The following is a 19,820-nucleotide window of genomic DNA, read 5'->3' on the forward strand; positions in this document are numbered from 1 at the left end:
GGGCATACCTACATATTTTCAATTTTCGAGTTTTCCATGTCATTATGATCTCAGCATTACTTAACTGTTACTAGTTGTTGAAGTGTACAATAATCATACCAATTTTGACTGCTGGTTGAAATTTATCAGCTTCTGTTTTGCTGATTTGCATGATAATTTCGTACTGATATAAATATTGGCATTAGATTGTAATGGAATTTCCTACTATGTCATTTCACTCTGATTGTTTTATCTTATTATCTTGTATATATTTTTTACTCCAGGTGTTGTGTCGTCATAGTACGCTATTATATGCATACATAAAAGGTGTAATTAGTATAGTCATTAAGTGGCATCATGCCAATAAGGTAAATTTTCTATTAATTTCAATTTCCACAACAGAAATGCAACGTACATGAGGGACGGTTAATGCAAACGTCTAATTAATTTTTAAAGATTAAAGCAAAATTTGGGAAACTTGGATCATTCGGGTCTCGCACGAGTTCAGCGATTGAGGGCAGTCGTCCCCGCACTTCCGCTTGCGGTTGGTCTCTGGGTCATTTTCGGGAGATGACACGAGAGACCAATATCGCTCGGCGTGCGGTTTGTTTGGGGGCCGGCTGCAGTGGGCGCGCAACCCGGATCTGGCAGTGCCCCGCTTCCCCTTCACTCTGCGGGCCCGCGGCCGCAGAGGTGTGCGCACCCGTGCTCCGCAGTCCGCCGCGAGACGTGCCGCGCACCGCACAGCGTATGCCATGCCGCGCGCCCGCGCACTCACACGCATTTATTATGTACGCGATTGACAACACCCAGGTGAGCGCAATTGTCGCGGTCCCTCAGGCACCTGTCTCCGGCACGTGCCCTGTGTCTTAGTGTCTTATCGATATTCCAACTGGTTTCTCGTTGTACCACCTCTGCGCGTACATCGAATTGTAATGATGTTCATTCACGATAGACCGATATAACGATCCCGGAAGTGGGGCCGGTTCGAAAATTGTTTAACGTCATACTTATGCTAATGAGATAGTGTTGTTACATAAATGGCATAGTTCATTTCCACTTTGTCTGTCAGCTTTGTAAAATACCTATTCTTGGTGAGTGAAATTCTTTCTTATTACTGGACTGGACAAGTCCACATCAGGACTCGACCCGCGTTCTTGCTTTGTCGTCGACGTTACGAGAGGTCTGGTCTAGAGTCTATATTATAATAAAAACTTTCAAAAGGTTTTTATCACTGTGGATATGTATGAAAGTTTTCTACGTTCACGTAGAATGTGGTGGCGTGGCTTCTGCGAGTGCTGAGATAGCAACCATCGGTCATCAGATCTCGAGTGCCGCGTGGTGATTTTGTTTTTTTTCGTTTCGTGAAAGTGTGGTGAGAAGCGTTAACTAATGTGTACATGTCTACATCTATCGCCCTGATCTGCTAGATGTCGTTGCCGCGCCAGCAGTGGATATCATTGCGGACTTTCACTCGAGAGCGCTGGTGATTTATATTCATTCGTTATCCACGACATCTGATCACGGATTCAAATTTAATACAGGCCACCGGGTATCATATTCAGTTGGTGCAGTTGTTGCGCTATGTTATTTAAGTTTTTATTTATTCTCAAGTTTCTATTTTGTCTTATCATTTCCTATACAAGTAATGTTTTCTTACTTATGTATAGATAAACATGATTTATAATAGAACGTCATAGGTACGTCACCGCAATCACGGATGTTACCTTAACTTGTAAATAAACAAACATACTTACGCTAAAGTAAACTAGTTGTAATGTAACCTTACTGGAAGGTTTCTTTTGTTGACGTAAAGACGTAACCGAAAATCGATAACTGAATACATTTACTATAAGTGTCGAAACTTTCCAAGTTAAACACTGTTTGCAAATGGATGTCGGTAATTCTCGGACTTGTGTTCACTACCTAATTTCCGATATTTTTATTATTTAAGTATTCGATTTTTATCGTGAAATATTATTTGATAATTACACGATAAATACTTGAATATTTAAATAATAAATAATTGCCACGGAAATTTGATAATGAACACTGGTGTAATAAAATTTAAAAAATTACCACGTCCAAAAGTAGCAAGAAATACAATAAAATATTCATTTATTGTTTATTAAACCTGTAATATGATAGTAAAACAAAAACAAATGTTTATTTAAAGCAGGCGTCGTTTTGAGATCAGAGTTTAGAACGATTATTATATAAAAAGAATGGCTTGGCAACCTTATAATGTTAAAACTTATCAGCTGTATCCGGCATTATAATGCTCTGATGTAATGTATAATAGCGATATTAGAGTCGGTGCCCACGAGTGCCGGTCTGTTTGATTGACACAGGGTCCTAAGACTTGAAATGTCTTTTTTTAAATAATTCCGGCGAAAAATCTGCAGCAGTCCTAAACACGGATTCGAACGAATACAATACAAAAATTCTTTATTGTACACCAAAAAAAAAGAAACAAATCAAATACAATTAAATTAAAAATAAGCGGTAATACAATGGGCGGTCTTATCGCTTTAATCGATTTCTGCCAGACAACCTTTGGGTGGAAGTAATTCTATAACTCACAGGAAAAAGACGGCGGTGTATGAAGAATTACTAATCAATAGGTAGAAAAATTATAAATAAATACAAATATACATATATTTATTAATAATAAAACCAATACATATATATGAATATCATAAACTGCTACATATTCCTACACCTATAGAAATAAAATTTCTAAAAAATAAAAACACTTATGCAGTTCAAGTCACACTAAAGTTAGGTAGTGTTCTTTTATCATATTTTTGAAAATATGGCACGATTTTGCTCGTTGAATAGACAAAGGTAAAGCGTACCACAAACATGACTGTTATATTTAAAAAAATCTAACCTTTTTTGTATTTGGCACTGCGATTTTGCAGACATTTACACTTATATAATTAGAGTTATTTTCAACATCAACCCATTTATATCACGTCCACCACGTAGGCCCAATGCGGGTTCGGGACGTCACACGTTTTTCGAGGGCTTTGAACCTTCTGCGAGGTTCAGGTGTCATCACGATGTTTTCCTTGACCGAAAAGCTCATGGTAAATTTCAAATCAAATTTCGCACATCATTTCCAAAAAAACTCAAAATTTCGAGCCCGAAATCGGCCAGTCGACCTCTGCTTCAGAGACGATAGGTCAAATCATTAGGCTGCACCGACTTTTTCTGAATTACGTTATTTATTTTTTAGAGTTATTTTACAATTTAGCTGTTTATTTTTTACTAATTGTTTATTTAAATCTCATAACTCCTCGCTTGATTCCGTTGTTCCTCTACCTTCCTAATCCTGTTTCCAAATTCATTTTTATAAGTTTATCCGTTTTAAAGACCAAAGTCAACTCTCTTGTAGGAATTGAAAACGCTAACCACAAAAAACCGGGAAAAAAGAAAATTACATTGTGTATTACGCACGTCAATTCTGTCAGATACCCTGCCTTCAGTGTGCAAAGACTCTTATAGATGGCCTACTAAAGATTTGTAAAGAAGACATCCCCGCCTCTTGCCAACGTTACTGCAGAATACGAAGAATTATGAACATATATATACGCATAACATTCTTTCCATCATTGAAGAGATGTAGATACCTTCAAATACTTGAAATATATTCAAAGAAGAAAGTGTCATAGACACGGTATTTAAAAAGTTAAGAAAAAAAATGTTGAAGATTTGGCTTGATGAATTTATTCCGGTGCCGTGAATTAATATTAAAAAAAATCCTGACAAAATTTAAAATATCGAGCCATTTGTGGGCGACTGTTGTTATTTTTAAATAGATATTGTTATAGACAGTATGTTTACCAAAACTTCAAGCTTGACTCCGAAATGTCGAAGTTATTAAAATTAAAAAGTGTAGTTGTTGCATAAGTAAGAGTAAGTATTTTGTAATTGTAACTAAACATTTAACTATATTTTTTTGTCCTTGGCTGTTAGCGATTCAGTCATGGACAAAGTTTTCGACTTTTAACTCAGAATAAAAAAAATATAAACGAGATAATGAAGAGTGGGAGGAGAAAAAAGGATCAGGCAAGGTACTATGCGATATAATTAGAATATTAGTATAAATATCAAGCAATTAACACTCTATTCCGATCTCTCCTTAAAACGACAACTCGTCGTGCTCGATTTTTTAAATTCTGAAAGAATTAACGCGCGTAAGACTGTAAACAGAAAGTGACGGAGACACAAAAGTTTGTTTTTTAAATATATTATGATAAATAACTTTTTTCGAATTCCCCTCTTTTCCAGTAGCATAAATCACACCGCTAAGTTCCGGATATAAAAATAAAATACTTAAATAGTTTCTAATACTTATAATAGTTCTTAATACTTATATAGTTTCGTAATTGTAGTCTGACTTTACTACTCTATTGTACTTGGTATTTTATTTCCATAAAGTAAATGAACAAACCTCGGTCACAAATAGAATTTTTAAAGCCTTCTATAAACTATTTACTTATTTTGTGCACACAATATTGCATAACACACAACACGTCTTATATGTAGGCATAAATCTATCCCTCCTACTTAAAGAATCGTAAGGTCAAATTCACAACTATAAAGGGGAACTTTTTAGTGTATCGTAATGACTAAAATGAGCATAATAGCTGCTATTCTCCAAATATTAAAATCAAATTTGAAGCATACTCATTATTTTTCATGCTTTCATACTCGTAATTTCACTGCAGAGTGCATGCTGAGTGTAATAGACGTACATAAATAAGAGATTTATAAAGTACGTAGAATATGTACTTCGAGTAGCCTACTACTGCACTACACTAATTTTCATAGTTTTATTGGTTGTCCATACAAACTTTCATCCCCTATTTCACCATCTTTAAGATTTACTTTTGTGACAAAATGTAGCCTATGTCCTTCTCCTAGGTCCCTTCTATCTCTATACCAAGATTCATCAAAATTGATTTTTAAAATCTAAAGGCTAGTAATTTAAAGCTAAAAAGTCGTTGAAAAAATCAAATACAAAGATCCGACAATCACATATGGAAATTCGTGAGGAGTCCGCTGGTTCGTTCCGTGGCTTAGTTGGCATAGCGTCTGGCACAGTTTGCTAAGAGACGTCGTCGATTCCAATCCGGCCGGATTGAACGAATTTTTTCTAAATCTTTGTATTAATAACTATCAGAATTGGTTCAGCGGTTTAGGCGTCCAAAGGTAACAGATAGACAGACTAATTTAGCAATTATAATATTACTTTGTGGCTTACGATAGATTACGTAGGAGGAGTCGAAATGTACTAACAATTAAACAATAACAATTTCTTTCTAAGGTTTTTGACGTCAACGTTAATATTTGTCAGAACATGTAAACTTTACAAGGGTTCAACATAACAACAATGTATTTGTAATCATTGCCTTATTAAATAACTAAACTACTCGTTCGTCTTGTGCGTCGCTGAATTGAATCGTATTCTGTTAGGTAACATTAACACTTATCCACTTTGGTTTTGTATATTTTTAACTATTTTTATTTGCTTCTTTCATTTAATGTCTATTTTGAGATCTGCTAAATATGGGCTCGTGACTACTTCATTGCACCAGTCCGTGGAACGTATGGTATCGACGAATGTAAATTTAGAATTGGCTATAGAATACTATAGGCTTCCGAGAATACACGCTGTTGATTAAGCTATGAAGCCACACTTATTCTGGAGTAGTGTTGGGTCATGGAGAAATTTCCATTTAAAAAAATCATATTTTTCCCCAAATTTGACGTTGACACCGTTCAAAAATTAAAGTTACTGAACGAAAACGATGAAGCCAACCAGAGGTGGTAGTGGTGTGGTTGTTGGAAGCGTTTTCTGCTGTTGTGAAATCATTTTAAATCTCGTTTTTTAACCGACTTCAAAAAAGGAGGAGGTTCTCAATTCGTCTGCATGTTTTTTTTTGTATGTATGTTACGCGTTAACTCCGGTATTTGTGAACCGATTTTCAAGATTATTTTTTTTGTTGGAAAGGGGATACTTCCATAGTGGTCCCATTTCATTTTGAAGAAAATCATCCACCTCGAAGGTTGGCTATTCACGCATGAAGATTCATTTTTATAAATAGCGCCTAACTTTAATTTAGGAGCAATTACTTTAATGGTTGATTTTGCTATTTCTCCAATTCAAGGCGTTTCTCTCTCAATATACTTTGAGTAGTGAGAACCGATTTTTATTATCTCCAGTGTCAAGTCCTGTATAGTGGCGAACTAGGGGATATTTCAATAAAACTTAGCAAATAGACGTAATTCCACGTACTTTTGAGGTCGGTTTTTTAGTACTATGTACTGATCATATAAAGACATTTTCTATAATGTAGCTGTGAGCTATACAAGATTTATTTTATAATTCACGCTAAATGAAACTTCAAAAGATATTTCTAAACGTAGAACATAGAATGAACCTTCGAAATTATATTTTTCTGATGTTTCAAATTTTTCCAATTTTTCGGGAATTTTTTCAGAAAAAAATCCAGTATTTGAAATTTTTCGGAAAATTACCTAACAGTACGGTGGAGCATTGTCATAGTACAATAAAACAAGTAGTCTAAAACTATACAAACGTAGCAGTGCGGCTTGCATTTGTGCACGCTAGCCGCGCGCTGTGTAACACACACATTCACATCTCGCGGTGCACTCACATAGCATGCCTCGTCGCAAGAGCCAATTATTATAGAGTTGAAGCGTTCGCTTGGTATTTAATAACTTTTCTACCAAAAAGGAGAGCGACCTCAAAAGTCCGTAGAATTACTTTTAATTTTATTGAAATCGGTTACCGGAAAGTGTGTGATTAACAGGATTCATAGTTTGCCACACTTAGGGTCGTATTCTAGAACTCTACTCAATGCTCAAGTTAGGATTTGAGTATGGTTTGAAGCACTCGAAATCATACTCAAGACCCTGCCATGAGGGTCGTAGTTGCAGTGCTTGTGTTTCCATTGCAATTCTGACTTGAGCATTGAGTAGAGTTCTAGAATACGACCCTTACAGGTGGAATATTTTCGTCAAATTTAAATGGGACCAATACCGAGTTACCCTCTATCCTACAAAAAAGAATCATCAAAATCGGTTCACTAATCGGAGTAATCGCGTAACACACAAAAATAAATACAGTCGATTTGATAACCTCATCCTTTTTTGAAGTCGGTTAAAAATCACTTCAAATAGTAGTGTTTATAGTTGTGTTTATGGACAAGAGTGCTTCAAATATAGAATTGTTCAGCGTATTATTTCTATTTCATGATCGTACTCCATAATCAATACGTGAATACTGCGTCAAATAAAGATAATTTCAACATAACACGTAAAAAAATAGGGATGAACACCCTAATTATGTATACAACCTGTAGGTACAACTATATTAATAATTATTAATACAAAGATCGAACACAGAAAGTTCATTCGACCCGGCTGAATTCGAATCAGCGTCTTCAGCATACCCGCCCGACGCTCTCCCAACTAAGCTACGGAACGAACTAGTAGACCCAAAAAAAAATTGTATGTGCTTGTTGCAGATCTTTGTTTTTGATTTTTAACGAATTTTTTGCCGTAGCGCCATCTGTGAGAAATCTATGAAAGTTTTTCTTCACTCAGCCAGGTACCTTTACAGCTACCAGCGGCTGACTCGAGATCACGATAATTTACTACCATGATAATATTTTTCTGTGAAATTACTCTACTAGTTTGATCTTTGCATTAAAAATTATGTTATTACAAAGATCGAACACGATTACGGTAGTAAAACGTGATACATAAACTTCTTACTAAAATAATAATGTGACAACCCTACCCTACGAGCGAAGGTAGGCATTGACGTTCCGAACAGGCGGGAATTGCATTGCAATTATCTTGTTAAAAGTAAAAGTAACTCATCAAGGTGTTAAATATATGGGAAAGAAAGACAATGTTACATTTGGGAGAAAACGTAACGCCAAGCAACTGTTACTTTAAATACGTAACAATATTTTAGGAAAACATTACGAATCACATAAAATCATAGTAGGTAGATTGTTCACTAGAGCTGTAGTCAAATTACAAAGAGAAACTGAAACGACATTAGCGAAAACGATTAACGAGAATTGAGTCAGAGATATCGATATCAAAACATTGGAGAGCATGCATTTACACTTGTGTGCATTTGATAATAATGTGAGAGTATGTTGTGTAAAGTGTGTCGCGTGCTTGCATCCTGTTCGCCGCGACGCTACATCGCACGAGGTGGCGCGTGCCGACGTCAACCCAATGCTCCCACCCCATTGGTCGTTCTTATCACTACAACAAATAGGTACGCGATAGAATTTCTTCTCCGCAAACGGAACCAATTGTGTCTGATAGGGCAATCTACGTTTCGATTTATTACTATACATTGTGACTTTGCTATAAATATCGTAAACACGCTTGCGGTCAGTGGCGATTGATATTTTTTTAAACGACTCAAAAAGGAAAGGGTTCTCAATTCGACTGCATTTTATTGTGTGTATTTTACGCGATTATTCCGACATCTGTGAGCCGATTTATATGATTCTTTTTTTGTTGAAAAGGGAGTCAGTGTTGCATTCAAACTTAGACGTAATTGTAATGAAAAATTCCGCCGCCCGCAAACTAAGACATGGCTATGTGACAAAATCATTTTTAGACACATCATAAAAGAACCATAACCCAGTTTTAGAATATTGAAATTATTTAATGATATTTTAGTTTTGCGTCATTAGGAATAGAATAGAATAGAAAGTTCTTTATTGTTTTTCATTTTTGTTACAGTTTTTGTCCGTAAAAGGGTGTGTACGTAATGCAATGTGTCTTAAAGATCTATACATTTATTTTATGTCGTGTAGCTAGTTTATAGCTCACAGAAAAGTGCTATACATACGTAAAATTTATAACTTTCTTTTTATTGCAGAATGTGTTCCCTTGGGGGTACACGCCGTCTACTGACACGTTTATCCCTATCTTTTTTTGTGACATACTCTATTTCACCAATTCGTTGACTGTAAACCATCGGGTTGTACTGGCCATATTTAGTGTATTGTGGACCAGGAGTGTCCAATCCCACTATGTGCATGTCCTTTAGTTTTTCTAGCATGTCTCGGTGCAGATCGTGTATCCTGAGATGCCATGGATCTTCATCTAGCATATCCCACAACATTTCAGTGGGGATTGAAGTAGGTTCCGATATGTTGAACACATTAACTGCGCGACTAGCGCAAGAGTGGCATGCAGCGCGAGATACAACTATTGTTGCGTAGAGATTTCGCGCTTTATGTCGCTCTTGCGCAAGTAGTGCCTTGTCGCGCTAGCTCTACTGTTTTTAAATAGAGAATTTGGAGATCTATCTTTATTCTATATTCTATTTTATTCAGTTTTGTAGCAGTAGAGCTCCTTGTGAAAGAATTCGTCCAGGGAAGTACTGCCACGTTACCTATTTCTACCGCCAAGCAATAATGTGACTATTACTGCGTTCCGGTTTTGCAGGATAAGGGTGCTGGTGAAACTATAGGCACATGGAACTTGTCAACTTAGGTCTCAGGGCGACGCGCGCAATGGCAGTGTCCCTCAGGCTTTACACTTTAAAGTTCTGAGTGGCACTGCAACTGTTAGGGACAGACGTGTCGCTTCCTACCAGACACACGTCTTGTTCGTCCCTTCACTTAGTATTATAAAAAAAAGTTATCTGAAACGGATATTTGATATTTGACAACTTGTCACTTAGCTGCATATTAGTGAGGGGACGGCTATAATTATGGTTACCTACACTTGATGTGACGATGGAAATGGCTGACAGATGAGGGGAACTTTTCTACATTGTGCAGCGGTTACCTTGTTTTAGGACTCATATGATTCGTTTTGACTTCCATCTGAGTTTCAATTGTCATTAACGAACATTGCGAAAGCAGTCAGTAGTCGGTTTTTTTAAACAAAAATGTTACAATTTAATATTTTGAATAAACTGATTAATATTTATTTGAGTTTAATTACCGGGTTTTATGCATTACAGTTAGGTATTTGGTATTTATATTGTGATTCTTGCTGTTGTCGAAAGGTAGTTAGGAAGAACTATTTATACCGTATGTAATTTAGCACCAACCATACGCTGCCGCCGCAGCAAGTGCAGCTTGTATCAGATCCAGAAATTTCTTAAAATCCACATAGCTTCAGATGATACAGATGGTGGAGATAGATGACAAAGTTTGGCTTAAAACATAATGACCTTTTATACATTGCTGGCCTAATCCGTTCAGGTAAGCAGAATTCGAGTGACTTACCTACGGCCGGCCGATGTGAATCACTTGACATGAATGACATGAAAAATTGACAAAATGGCTTTATTGAACGTGTGTTATATTTTTATTTTTGTCAAATATTGTTCCAAAATTTTCCAACAACAAAGATTATAATCTGAAAAAAAATTATAATAAACTTACAAAGTACATGTCTGCGGAATGTGCAAATCATTATCAGATTGGTGAGCGTTAAATGTATCAAATATGATGCGATCTAATAAGATAACCTAGTTCGCCAATAAAGCAAAATACTTTTTTGTTTTGTTTAGTATTTTACACCGGAATACTGGAAATTACATAGTGAATACTCTCCTGAAGCGGCGCAGCCATGCGACTGCTTGTGGTTTGGAAAACCCATTGTAAACAATGGCTAATTTCCACCGATAAATCCTTTCCCTGGTCATTGAACATTTAAATCGGTTTATCCGCAATTCTTAATTATTTTTTTTATTGATTTCCGTGTGACTATTCAGACATTAAAAAACATGACTGGACAGAGGAAGAAAAGACCGGTTTTTAATAGACGTAAAGGCAGTCAAATTCCCTTCGCGATTTCTGGACTGCAGAACGAGATGGTGGACTTTGGAATTCGTTTGACGCACGTTGAATCCTGATAACCTCAGATGCTCCCAATATCTCTGCCATGTGGATTAATAGTTAATGTCTTTAATTGTCTCTCCTATCCTCGCTCTGATTGGTTTATATGTATGTATCATACAAACATAGACAACGTTCTATTGACGTCATTGCTATCGCAATATCGATCACTGTTATATTGGCGTTTCGGTGTTAAATAGAATTTATGCAAATTCATATTGCTAAACAAGACAGATATTAATAAATATTTTTGTTTATCTATTCATATCAAACGTTTCTCATTAGTTCGATTAATATCGATTAGATTTGTCAATAATTGCTTGAATTCACGAGGCCTGTAATAGCTCTGTCACTGTTAAGTATTTATTTGCGTGTATATGGTCTTGGGAACCTGTTCACATCACCATGTTGACGGCCTACTAGATTTAGCTTTGGTAATTTGAATCAATTTAACAGAAAGCGGAACTCCGTGGTCGACGTCCTACGATCGCAAATAGCTGTTGCAATAAGACATTCTAATTTAGCTATAAAATAACTACGGGCTTATCGCATTTCAGCACAGCTATTACAATCTGAATGATTCGCACGACCTTAAAACTAAGTAGGTCATGAAGATTACAAGGTGTCTCGCTGTTTGTCTATAAACAAAACAGCAGCACTTAAGTATACGGAGTCTTGGTTATCATAATAAACTGAAAACATCTGACTAGGAATATTCAAAAGTCCTTGTTAAGACCCTACCGGGAAAAAAACGTAAACAAATGAACGTAAACGAGCATAGCTAAAGCTGAAGAATCCGACGGGTAAAAAACCAGTTTTTATTTTAGTCTAAAATGGTTGCTACGTCACGCACCATGAGGAAATTGACGTTGTTTTGATCAGCCAGCTAAGACAAAAGGCGTGGTTACCAATTCTTGTTTTGGCATTTCCACGTCTACAGACGGTTCCATTTTAACCTTTGCATTTTTGTTGCTAAATTTAATTATCAGTTTTCCGAGTGAATGGTCCAATTCCAATAAGATGTTTGCTTTATTGTTCTGTGCTGTTTAACTATTTAGTATTGTATTCTATAAACCACCATGCAGCAATGTGTAAATACAATAAAGAAAGATCGGTCTCGTTCTCTTTTAACGACGGTTGGTGGCGCGCATCATATTTTTTAGAAAGTCGCATCCGGTTGCGCGGAGGCGGGTAGGCGGGCCGCTTCCGTATCATGCCGGATGTAGGCTCCCAATGAAAGGCCTACTAACTTATCTCTCCAATGCCTCGACTGCGCTCGGAAGGTCACAGAAATCTTAACGTCATTAAAATAACATAGTAAACAACTCCAGTGAAGACGTTAATTAATATTTCGTCGGTTAAAAGGTAAAACTCATTAAGTGACATTTTGTTCAAAAACTAGATTTTTTCAATTTTGCTTTATTGGGAAGAACATCTATGACAAGAAAAATTCAGTAAGTCTGTGGTGTCCTTCCTGTTTTAATACATACCAGTCCTTTAGTGATTTTTCATAATGAAAAAATACAAAATCTTAATTATCTCCCTTTGGCCAATTAGGCTATTAGTGAGTTTTACCTTTTAACCGACGATTTGTTCTTTCTCCGCGCTGCATCGCCAAGTGCATTCAGCGTTCAGTGTCAAGTATAAGTCATTCTCCATGCTTGAAGAAATCCGTTTTCTACACGCTGTGATCAAAGCGTTAACATTCAATAAATATTAGATAGAGTACATTCGTCTTTACATTTTGATTTCTGATACTCGGCCAAGTAGGCCCCAACGCGGATGTTGCCTATGACTAAGAACAGTTTAGTTTGTTCAACTAAAATCTCTAACTGGTTTCGTTCGCTCGCTTGTTGGAAACGAAAGGAGAACGCTGTAAAGGGACTAGATTCGTTTTAAACTTCAGCTATATAATGAAAAATAACTTTATTTTTGTCATTACAGGCGAAATAATGAATTACAACTGGTACGTTCGACTGTTGCGCACACGCTAAAGGTCAATGATCATCTGTAGATCCGCTTCGACGCCCTCATGACCCTGTGCTGCGCCGGCACCGGTTGTAACATATAAAATTTGCTTATTGATGAACTGCTCGCCACGTCAAAATATTAAGTTTTAAATTGTTTTCCGATTCTTGGTCACGTGATCCTACTTATTCGAAAATTTTTGAAATTTTCCTTTACGATGAAAATTTTGTGCCTACGTATTGCTGATGCGTTGCCAAAGCATTTTGATGACAAAAAGATATAATGACAATCGATTTGGAACGCATGTCAGTCAAAGTTAGTAACCCAGTTCTTTGGAACCCAACCCGTGTCGCCACACGACCACACGTTTGACGGTGCCGTGGTTCACCTTGGTAGCGATTGTGACAGACACGCCGCACTATATTTGGAAAAAGTACACCGTAAGTCGGCGGACATTGCAACACATACTAACATAGCTAAGTGATCTGTCGCGACCACGACTTGTAGGCTTTAGGGGCTCTTAATATTTCGGCAATAACAATGTATGCGCATGCAACGTTGTTAGGCGGATGTGTGACGTAGATAGCGGTTTTGGATGTCCTTGGTTAAAGTTCGCAATCGCAATGAGAATCCAGTTGCTTAATAAGTCCTTAACAAGCTGTCAAAATCGCTCTGCTCTTGGATTCAAGTTTTTTGGCTTTGTTATTGCTATTTGGGGTTTTTTTAAGTATCGTGAGATTGAGTGCTTGTTAGTTTGTCACAACATTTCCAATTAGGCACTCGGATTTGGTCGTAACAAAAATCCTATTCCTACCAATACAATTTCTGAAAAGAATAATAATATTCCTGTAGGATGGTTACCCATCAGTAGTACGAAAGACATTTTCCAGAAATAACGTTTGGTCGAAATTTCATAACCTCGAAAGTAATTTTGACTACTTAACCTAACCGAACCTAATCGTGTCTTGCAGGATATGCAGGATTGAATAAACATTCAACATACAAAAACAACCAAACAACTGTTTCGTTATAATTCGGTTTTAGGTACACCGATCATTACAATAAAAATTCGAATAAACTTTGTTTCGGACAAAAAAATTTTCGACTTTGTGATAGGTTACCCTGTAGGATGTAACTATTAATATATCATCATTTAGTGGTCCAGGGAGCCACCATACCTTTTTCTGCCGCCAAGCAGTAATATAAACCATTACTGAGTTACGGTTTTGAAGTGTAAAGGTGCTGGTGAAATTGCAATCACTTTTTTAAATTAAATGGACTTGCTCTTGACCACTACCTAGCTTTGGAGCAAAGATAGGATCTACGATGGAACGAGCTAGCCCAGAAGATGCCTATTCAATCGCACACGGGGCTGACGAACGCACTGGTAGTGTCCCTCGGAACTTTGCGATCAAAATATCTGAATGGTGCAACTGTTGTAGGCTTATGCTTACCACCAAACGCACGATTTGTTCGTCCCGTAATTTAGTATCTTTAAAACAAATCTATTATATATCGTATCTAAGGAGACTTGTACCCAGACCCTGTACTCTCGTTAACAGTCCGAAGCAACTACTGTCAAGTACGTAATACTCGACCAAATGAAATGATGCATGATGCAAATGAAGCATATCATATTTGATATTGTTTTTTGACTTGATCGAGTATTATTTATTGGACAGTAATTGTTTCGGATGTCAGTCGAAGAACGAGAGTAAACCCCCAGAAGAGGGTTATATAGTTGAAGAAATATGATTTGCGCCGATGAATTCAATAGACAAGCGTGCTAACCTTATAGAAAGAAAGAAAACGTTTATTCATTAAATTGAGTCACTATATGCACTTAAATCTACTTAACACAAAAACACCAAATGGCTCCGTGATATTAAGTTAGTAAGTGTGTATAGTGGCGCAAAACAAGAAATGGACATGACTTAGCAAAATGTCTATCTCGGGCGAGACAGACGCTGATTTTCAATCGTTCCTGTTTCAGCGTCGGCTGAGACCTAAGGGAATGGTACATGCTCTGTGTATCCTCTGCTTTATGCCACACTACATATTTACACACGTGTGATACATGTATACATACAAAGCTACAAATAAATATACATAAATATAAATCAGTTAGAAGACAATAGTTAGGAACATCCGGCCTCAGAGCAGCATCATAGCCTACGCTGGTTTTCTATCAATAGATTTTTCATACTTTTTCTAAATGCGAATTTTGAGATAGGTGGCTCTCTTTTATAGGTGACTCAGAATTAGTAGAGGTGAAGCTGCGCAGAGCCTTGAACACCGCCGTAGAGTTGCCAGCTTATCGATATTCTACAGGATGATATATCACGGAGAGTGTGCGATGGAATTGCATAATTTGATTCCGCCTTCCCCTTTCCATCGTCGGGGACTAGACGTGGGCTGGGGTTCCACCCCTATGTTGTGGATATTCCCCGGATTCGCCCGAAACGTTTCGCTTCCAGATTTATACGACTAGCGACTAGGGAGTGGAATTCCCTGCCTGCAGACTTATTGAGTGTGAATTGGCATTCATTAAGGTATGCATATTACATCCTTGACCTCATCGTCACTTTCCATCAGGTGAGATGGAGGTCAAATGCGCATTTATTTTTTATATTAAAAAAATGTTATAATATATATAAGTGTTACAATAGGGTAATAAAACCATTAACAGCCATTAACTTTTACCTAAAGCATAAATCTTGGTCAATATTACCAGCCATGGGCGCACTAAATGCTTTTTCTGAATACTAGTTTTCTATTATTTCTTTACTCACCAGGTCGTTTTTTAACAATAGGTACTTCGTAAAATACCGACTACCGACTATTTTCTTACAAATTCAACAAGTTACTTATGCATAGAATTAAGTGCCAATACGTAAAAGTATTTAGACAAGTCGTTTGCACTATACAGATGGCACGTGCGTACTCTTTTGTCCTATTGTACTCTAAAGATGAAGCGACAAGACGAATCGGTGCAAATAATATTTCGCCAACTATAACGCCGTCGTTCGCGCTAGCATAAACATCGCGTAGCGTATCGGGAATTTCACTCACCTTTGAATGTTTGTTCTAAAGGAATACTTACAGTTATGTAATCTCGTGATCGGAAATTCGTGTGCAAATGGTGCCATTATAAATGATGTAGAGAAGTAATAGCCCGTGTACTTCGCTTGCACCGCCGCCGGATGCGACGTAGGCTCTTTGGAAGCGTTGCGAGTGGTGCTCGGCACCCTAAGGGCGCGTTTCCATTATGTCGTCACGTTTTATTTATCGTTGAACGACCGTCGCGTCTAGCCTGTAGGGCTAGCACGATAAGACGCGACTTGCGCAAGAGCAACATAAAGTGCGAGATCTCTATGCGAGAATAGCAGTGTCTCGCGCTTTATGTCGCTCTCGCGCAAGTCGCGCCCAGTTGTGCTAGCCCTACTATACTCGTATCACCACTATCTGTCGTGGACGATTATTTTATCGTTGAACGACTGTCGTGTCTAGCTGTTCCCATTAGATCGTGACGACAATTTATCGGTTCACGGCAGCCGCCTTGTCGTTTGCGCGACAAAATCGTTTGAAGCTACGATTATCTGTCGTCACATTTTTATCGGGACGTTTTATTTATCGTCAGACGACTGTCGTTGTAACTCTTCCCATTGTCATAACGTGCAGTCTGTCGTCGTTACATCAAAAAACTCGTGAACGACAGTTAATCGTGTTGTGTTTAAACTTCATTTAAATATACAAGCCAGGAAACTTTAAACTGCATGACCATGTGTCGTCACAACTTGATGGGAACGCGCCCTCATGTTTGACTGCATGTTTGCAGTTAATACGTGTAGTCGTTATCAACTTCATGCAGTCGAGGACTCAGATAACGACTTCACGCATGACCTGCATGCAGTTGAAAACGACTTCATGCAGCCGAGATCGACTGGATGCAGCTTTACACCCTGTCCCTTATGCGACGCACACCCTGCACCATAGGTAAAGCCGGCACTATTTGTCAGGCTTCTCCGTCATTAAAGTTTCATCTAGATATTTGAAATTTTGGTTGAGGAAAACAGATTGTATATATTTTTTTAATTTAAATAGTATACGGGTAATTCTTACAAAATCTCGAAATTCTTGTCCTTTAGGTTTATAAAACAAGGTATTTCATTCTTGCCTTAAAATTAATATTTAATATCAAATTATAATTCAATTGCTACGAATGCCTACATAAAAAATTTATTACTATATTTAAATAAAAAGAATAATATATAAAATGTCCCCAAAATAATTCCCTCTCTATATCCCAAGTTCTATAATCAAACACGTTCTGTGGTTTAAATCAAAATAACAGATATATAGAATAAAAAAAATTAACAAAAACAACCTTTAAATCTTAAACATTCGATCAAATAAAATAAGTTTTTGCAAAATTAGAGCTATCCTGTGGTAAAAACACGATAAACAAATTAAAAAAAGTGTATGCTTATTCATGTCCCAACGAAAAAATCATTCCCCCACTTTTACCTTCACTCGATTTGTGAACGCATTTTTAATTTTTGGTAAATGCATTTTGTAAGTTTTTGAAAGTTAGCAGCACTGTAAACGTTTTAAAAGACGAAATTCAACTTATGTGTGTAAAAAGTTTCTATTTCGAAAAGATTAAATTAAAAATTCTAAAAGTTACATTTTTGACAGTCATTTCCTCACAACATATAAAAATAAGTTTCCATCGCTATTTTTTCTTGGTTTATTTTGATTTCATCATTCCCTCACCCTCAAATGTTCTGACTGCCCTATACATTTTCTTAAAAGTAATTTATTTTGGGGACCACTATATCATCAAACACTATTTATATAAGTACTATGAAATTGACAAACAATAAATACAAATTCTTCCTAAAAATTTACATAAAAATTGAAAGCACGAATTTCGAAATTTCATGAGAACTGCCCGTAAATATTCGGCGGGAAGATAACGACGTTCGTTTTCATTTGCAGAAATATGTGGAATCATCGCTGGGGTGGGCTGGCGAGCGCGGTGAGGACTCGAGCTACGACTCTGAGTGTGATGATGATGGCGGACACCGCGCTGCTTCACGCACACCCTCCGACACTCTCGCTGCTGAGTTCGCTGAATATGTCACCCTGGCACCTGCTACACCACAACCTAATCAGGTAAAATTGACTTGGGTAGATGAAGTCACTATCTACTTTATCCATCTATCCAACTTGCTAAGAAAATTCATAAGAAGTACCTAATAGAGATACAGAAATGTACCTACGACGAATTGCGTTGTCAGTTGTAAACTCATGCTATAATAGATATTACACCGGTCCACTTAACTCCAGTAAGTGAAGTTACTTTTTTTTATCGATGTAGGCTCGCGTGTATATAAAAATTTCACGCGATGAAATGTGAAAATGTGGACGAGGAAAGCGCGATTTCGCTTAGAAGCTGGGCAGCTTCTATTATATAGTGTATTCTGAATTTGGTCCTGTACTCTGGTGCTCCGTCCGAAATAATTACTGTATATTCGACCAAAATGAAAGATGCATTATTCGTATGAAGCTTCATACTTGACATTGTTCTTTAATTTTGTCGAGTAGTACTTATTTGACAGTAATTGCTGCAGACGGAGAACGAGAATAGACCCCCTGAAGATATACCTCTAAAAAAATTGTTTATGTTCACCAACAGGCGAAGATCGAGTTCGCAGTCAAGCTGGGTTACTCCGAACGGCTAGCCCGCACGGCATTGCAGCGGCTTGGGCCCGATCCGCCGCGCAATGAGCTGCTTGCCGAGCTAATTAAGTTAGCCGCCAAACAACCCCCTCGCGCGCTGTCACCCCCGCCGCCTGCTGAGCCCGAGCCCCCGCCAGACAGGGCCCCTCTCAGGCAAATTGTCATCGACGGCAGCAACGTTGCTATGAGGTTCGTATTTTTGTTGGTTTACCTGTGTTATGATTCCGTTTACAAAATTCGTGCCTGACCATTATTAATTTATATCTTTATTACTAAAACTCATTTTCATAAAATTGTAAGCAAATTAAGACTACAATTTTGTTCGTTACATGTTTTACAATAACGTATTGTGTTTAAATTTTAGTCATGGTAACAAGGAGGTGTTCTCGTGCCGCGGCATCGAGATTTGCGTGGAGTGGTTCCGCGCGCGAGGGCACAAGGACATCACGGTGTTCGTGCCCAAGTGGCGCAAGGAGGCGTCGCGGCCGGACAACCCCGTGGCCGACAGGGACGCGCTGGAGAGGCTGGAGCGCGACCGCGTGCTGGTGTACACGCCCAGCCGGCTGCTCGGCGGCAAGCGGCTCGTCTGCTACGACGACCGCTACATCCTGAGGCTGGCCGCCGAGACCGACGGCATCGTCGTGTCCAACGACAACTACCGCGACCTCGCCGCCGAGAACCCCGACTTCCGCAAGGTGGTCGAGGAGCGGCTGCTCATGTACTCGTTCGTGAACGACCGGTTCATGCCGCCGGACGACCCGCTCGGGCGGTCCGGGCCGACGCTGGAGGCGTTCCTGCGCGCGCCGGCGTCGCGCGCCGACCCGCCGCCCGCGTGCCCGTACGGCCGCAAGTGCACGTACGGCAACAAGTGCAAGTTCCACCACCCGGAGCGCGCCGGGCGGCCGCACAAGTCCGTGGCCGAGAAGCTGTCGGAGCGCGCGGCCAAGGCGCTGCGCGCGCGCGACCTGCACACGGTGAGCCTGCCGCCGGGCGGGGGGCGCGCGGAGCGGGGGGACAAGCGGCCGCTGGCGCGCGCGCACTCGGCGGCGCCGCGGCTGCCCGACGCCGCGCTGGCCACGCACTTCGACCGCGCGCAGGGCGCCGGCCCGTCGGGCGACGCCAACCCGCACCGCAAGCTGGCGCGCCAGCTGACGCTGAACCCGGCGTGCGACTTTTTGCCCGGCGCGCTCCGGGTGGTGGAAC

The 19,820-nt window shown here is 38.8% G+C and overlaps 1 protein-coding gene across 1 annotated transcript in view; it reads left to right on the forward strand.

The window, feature by feature from the left end:
- Positions 1 to 549: 549 nt before the first annotated feature.
- Positions 550 to 19,820, forward strand: part of LOC113231546 (probable ribonuclease ZC3H12D) — a 21,158-nt gene continuing 1,887 nt past the window's right edge. Inside the window, exons 1-4 of the mRNA XM_026465868.1 lie at positions 550 to 792; positions 17,874 to 18,050; positions 18,574 to 18,806; positions 18,982 to 19,810. Of these exons, the coding sequence (XP_026321653.1) occupies positions 550 to 792; positions 17,874 to 18,050; positions 18,574 to 18,806; positions 18,982 to 19,810 (1,482 nt within the window). The remainder of the gene's footprint in view (positions 793 to 17,873; positions 18,051 to 18,573; positions 18,807 to 18,981; positions 19,811 to 19,820) is intronic.

The sequence above is a fragment of the Hyposmocoma kahamanoa genome, unplaced genomic scaffold, assembly GCF_003589595.1.
Source record: "Hyposmocoma kahamanoa isolate Upper Pololo Valley unplaced genomic scaffold, ASM358959v1 65, whole genome shotgun sequence".
Taxonomy (NCBI): Eukaryota; Metazoa; Arthropoda; class Insecta; order Lepidoptera; family Cosmopterigidae; genus Hyposmocoma; species Hyposmocoma kahamanoa.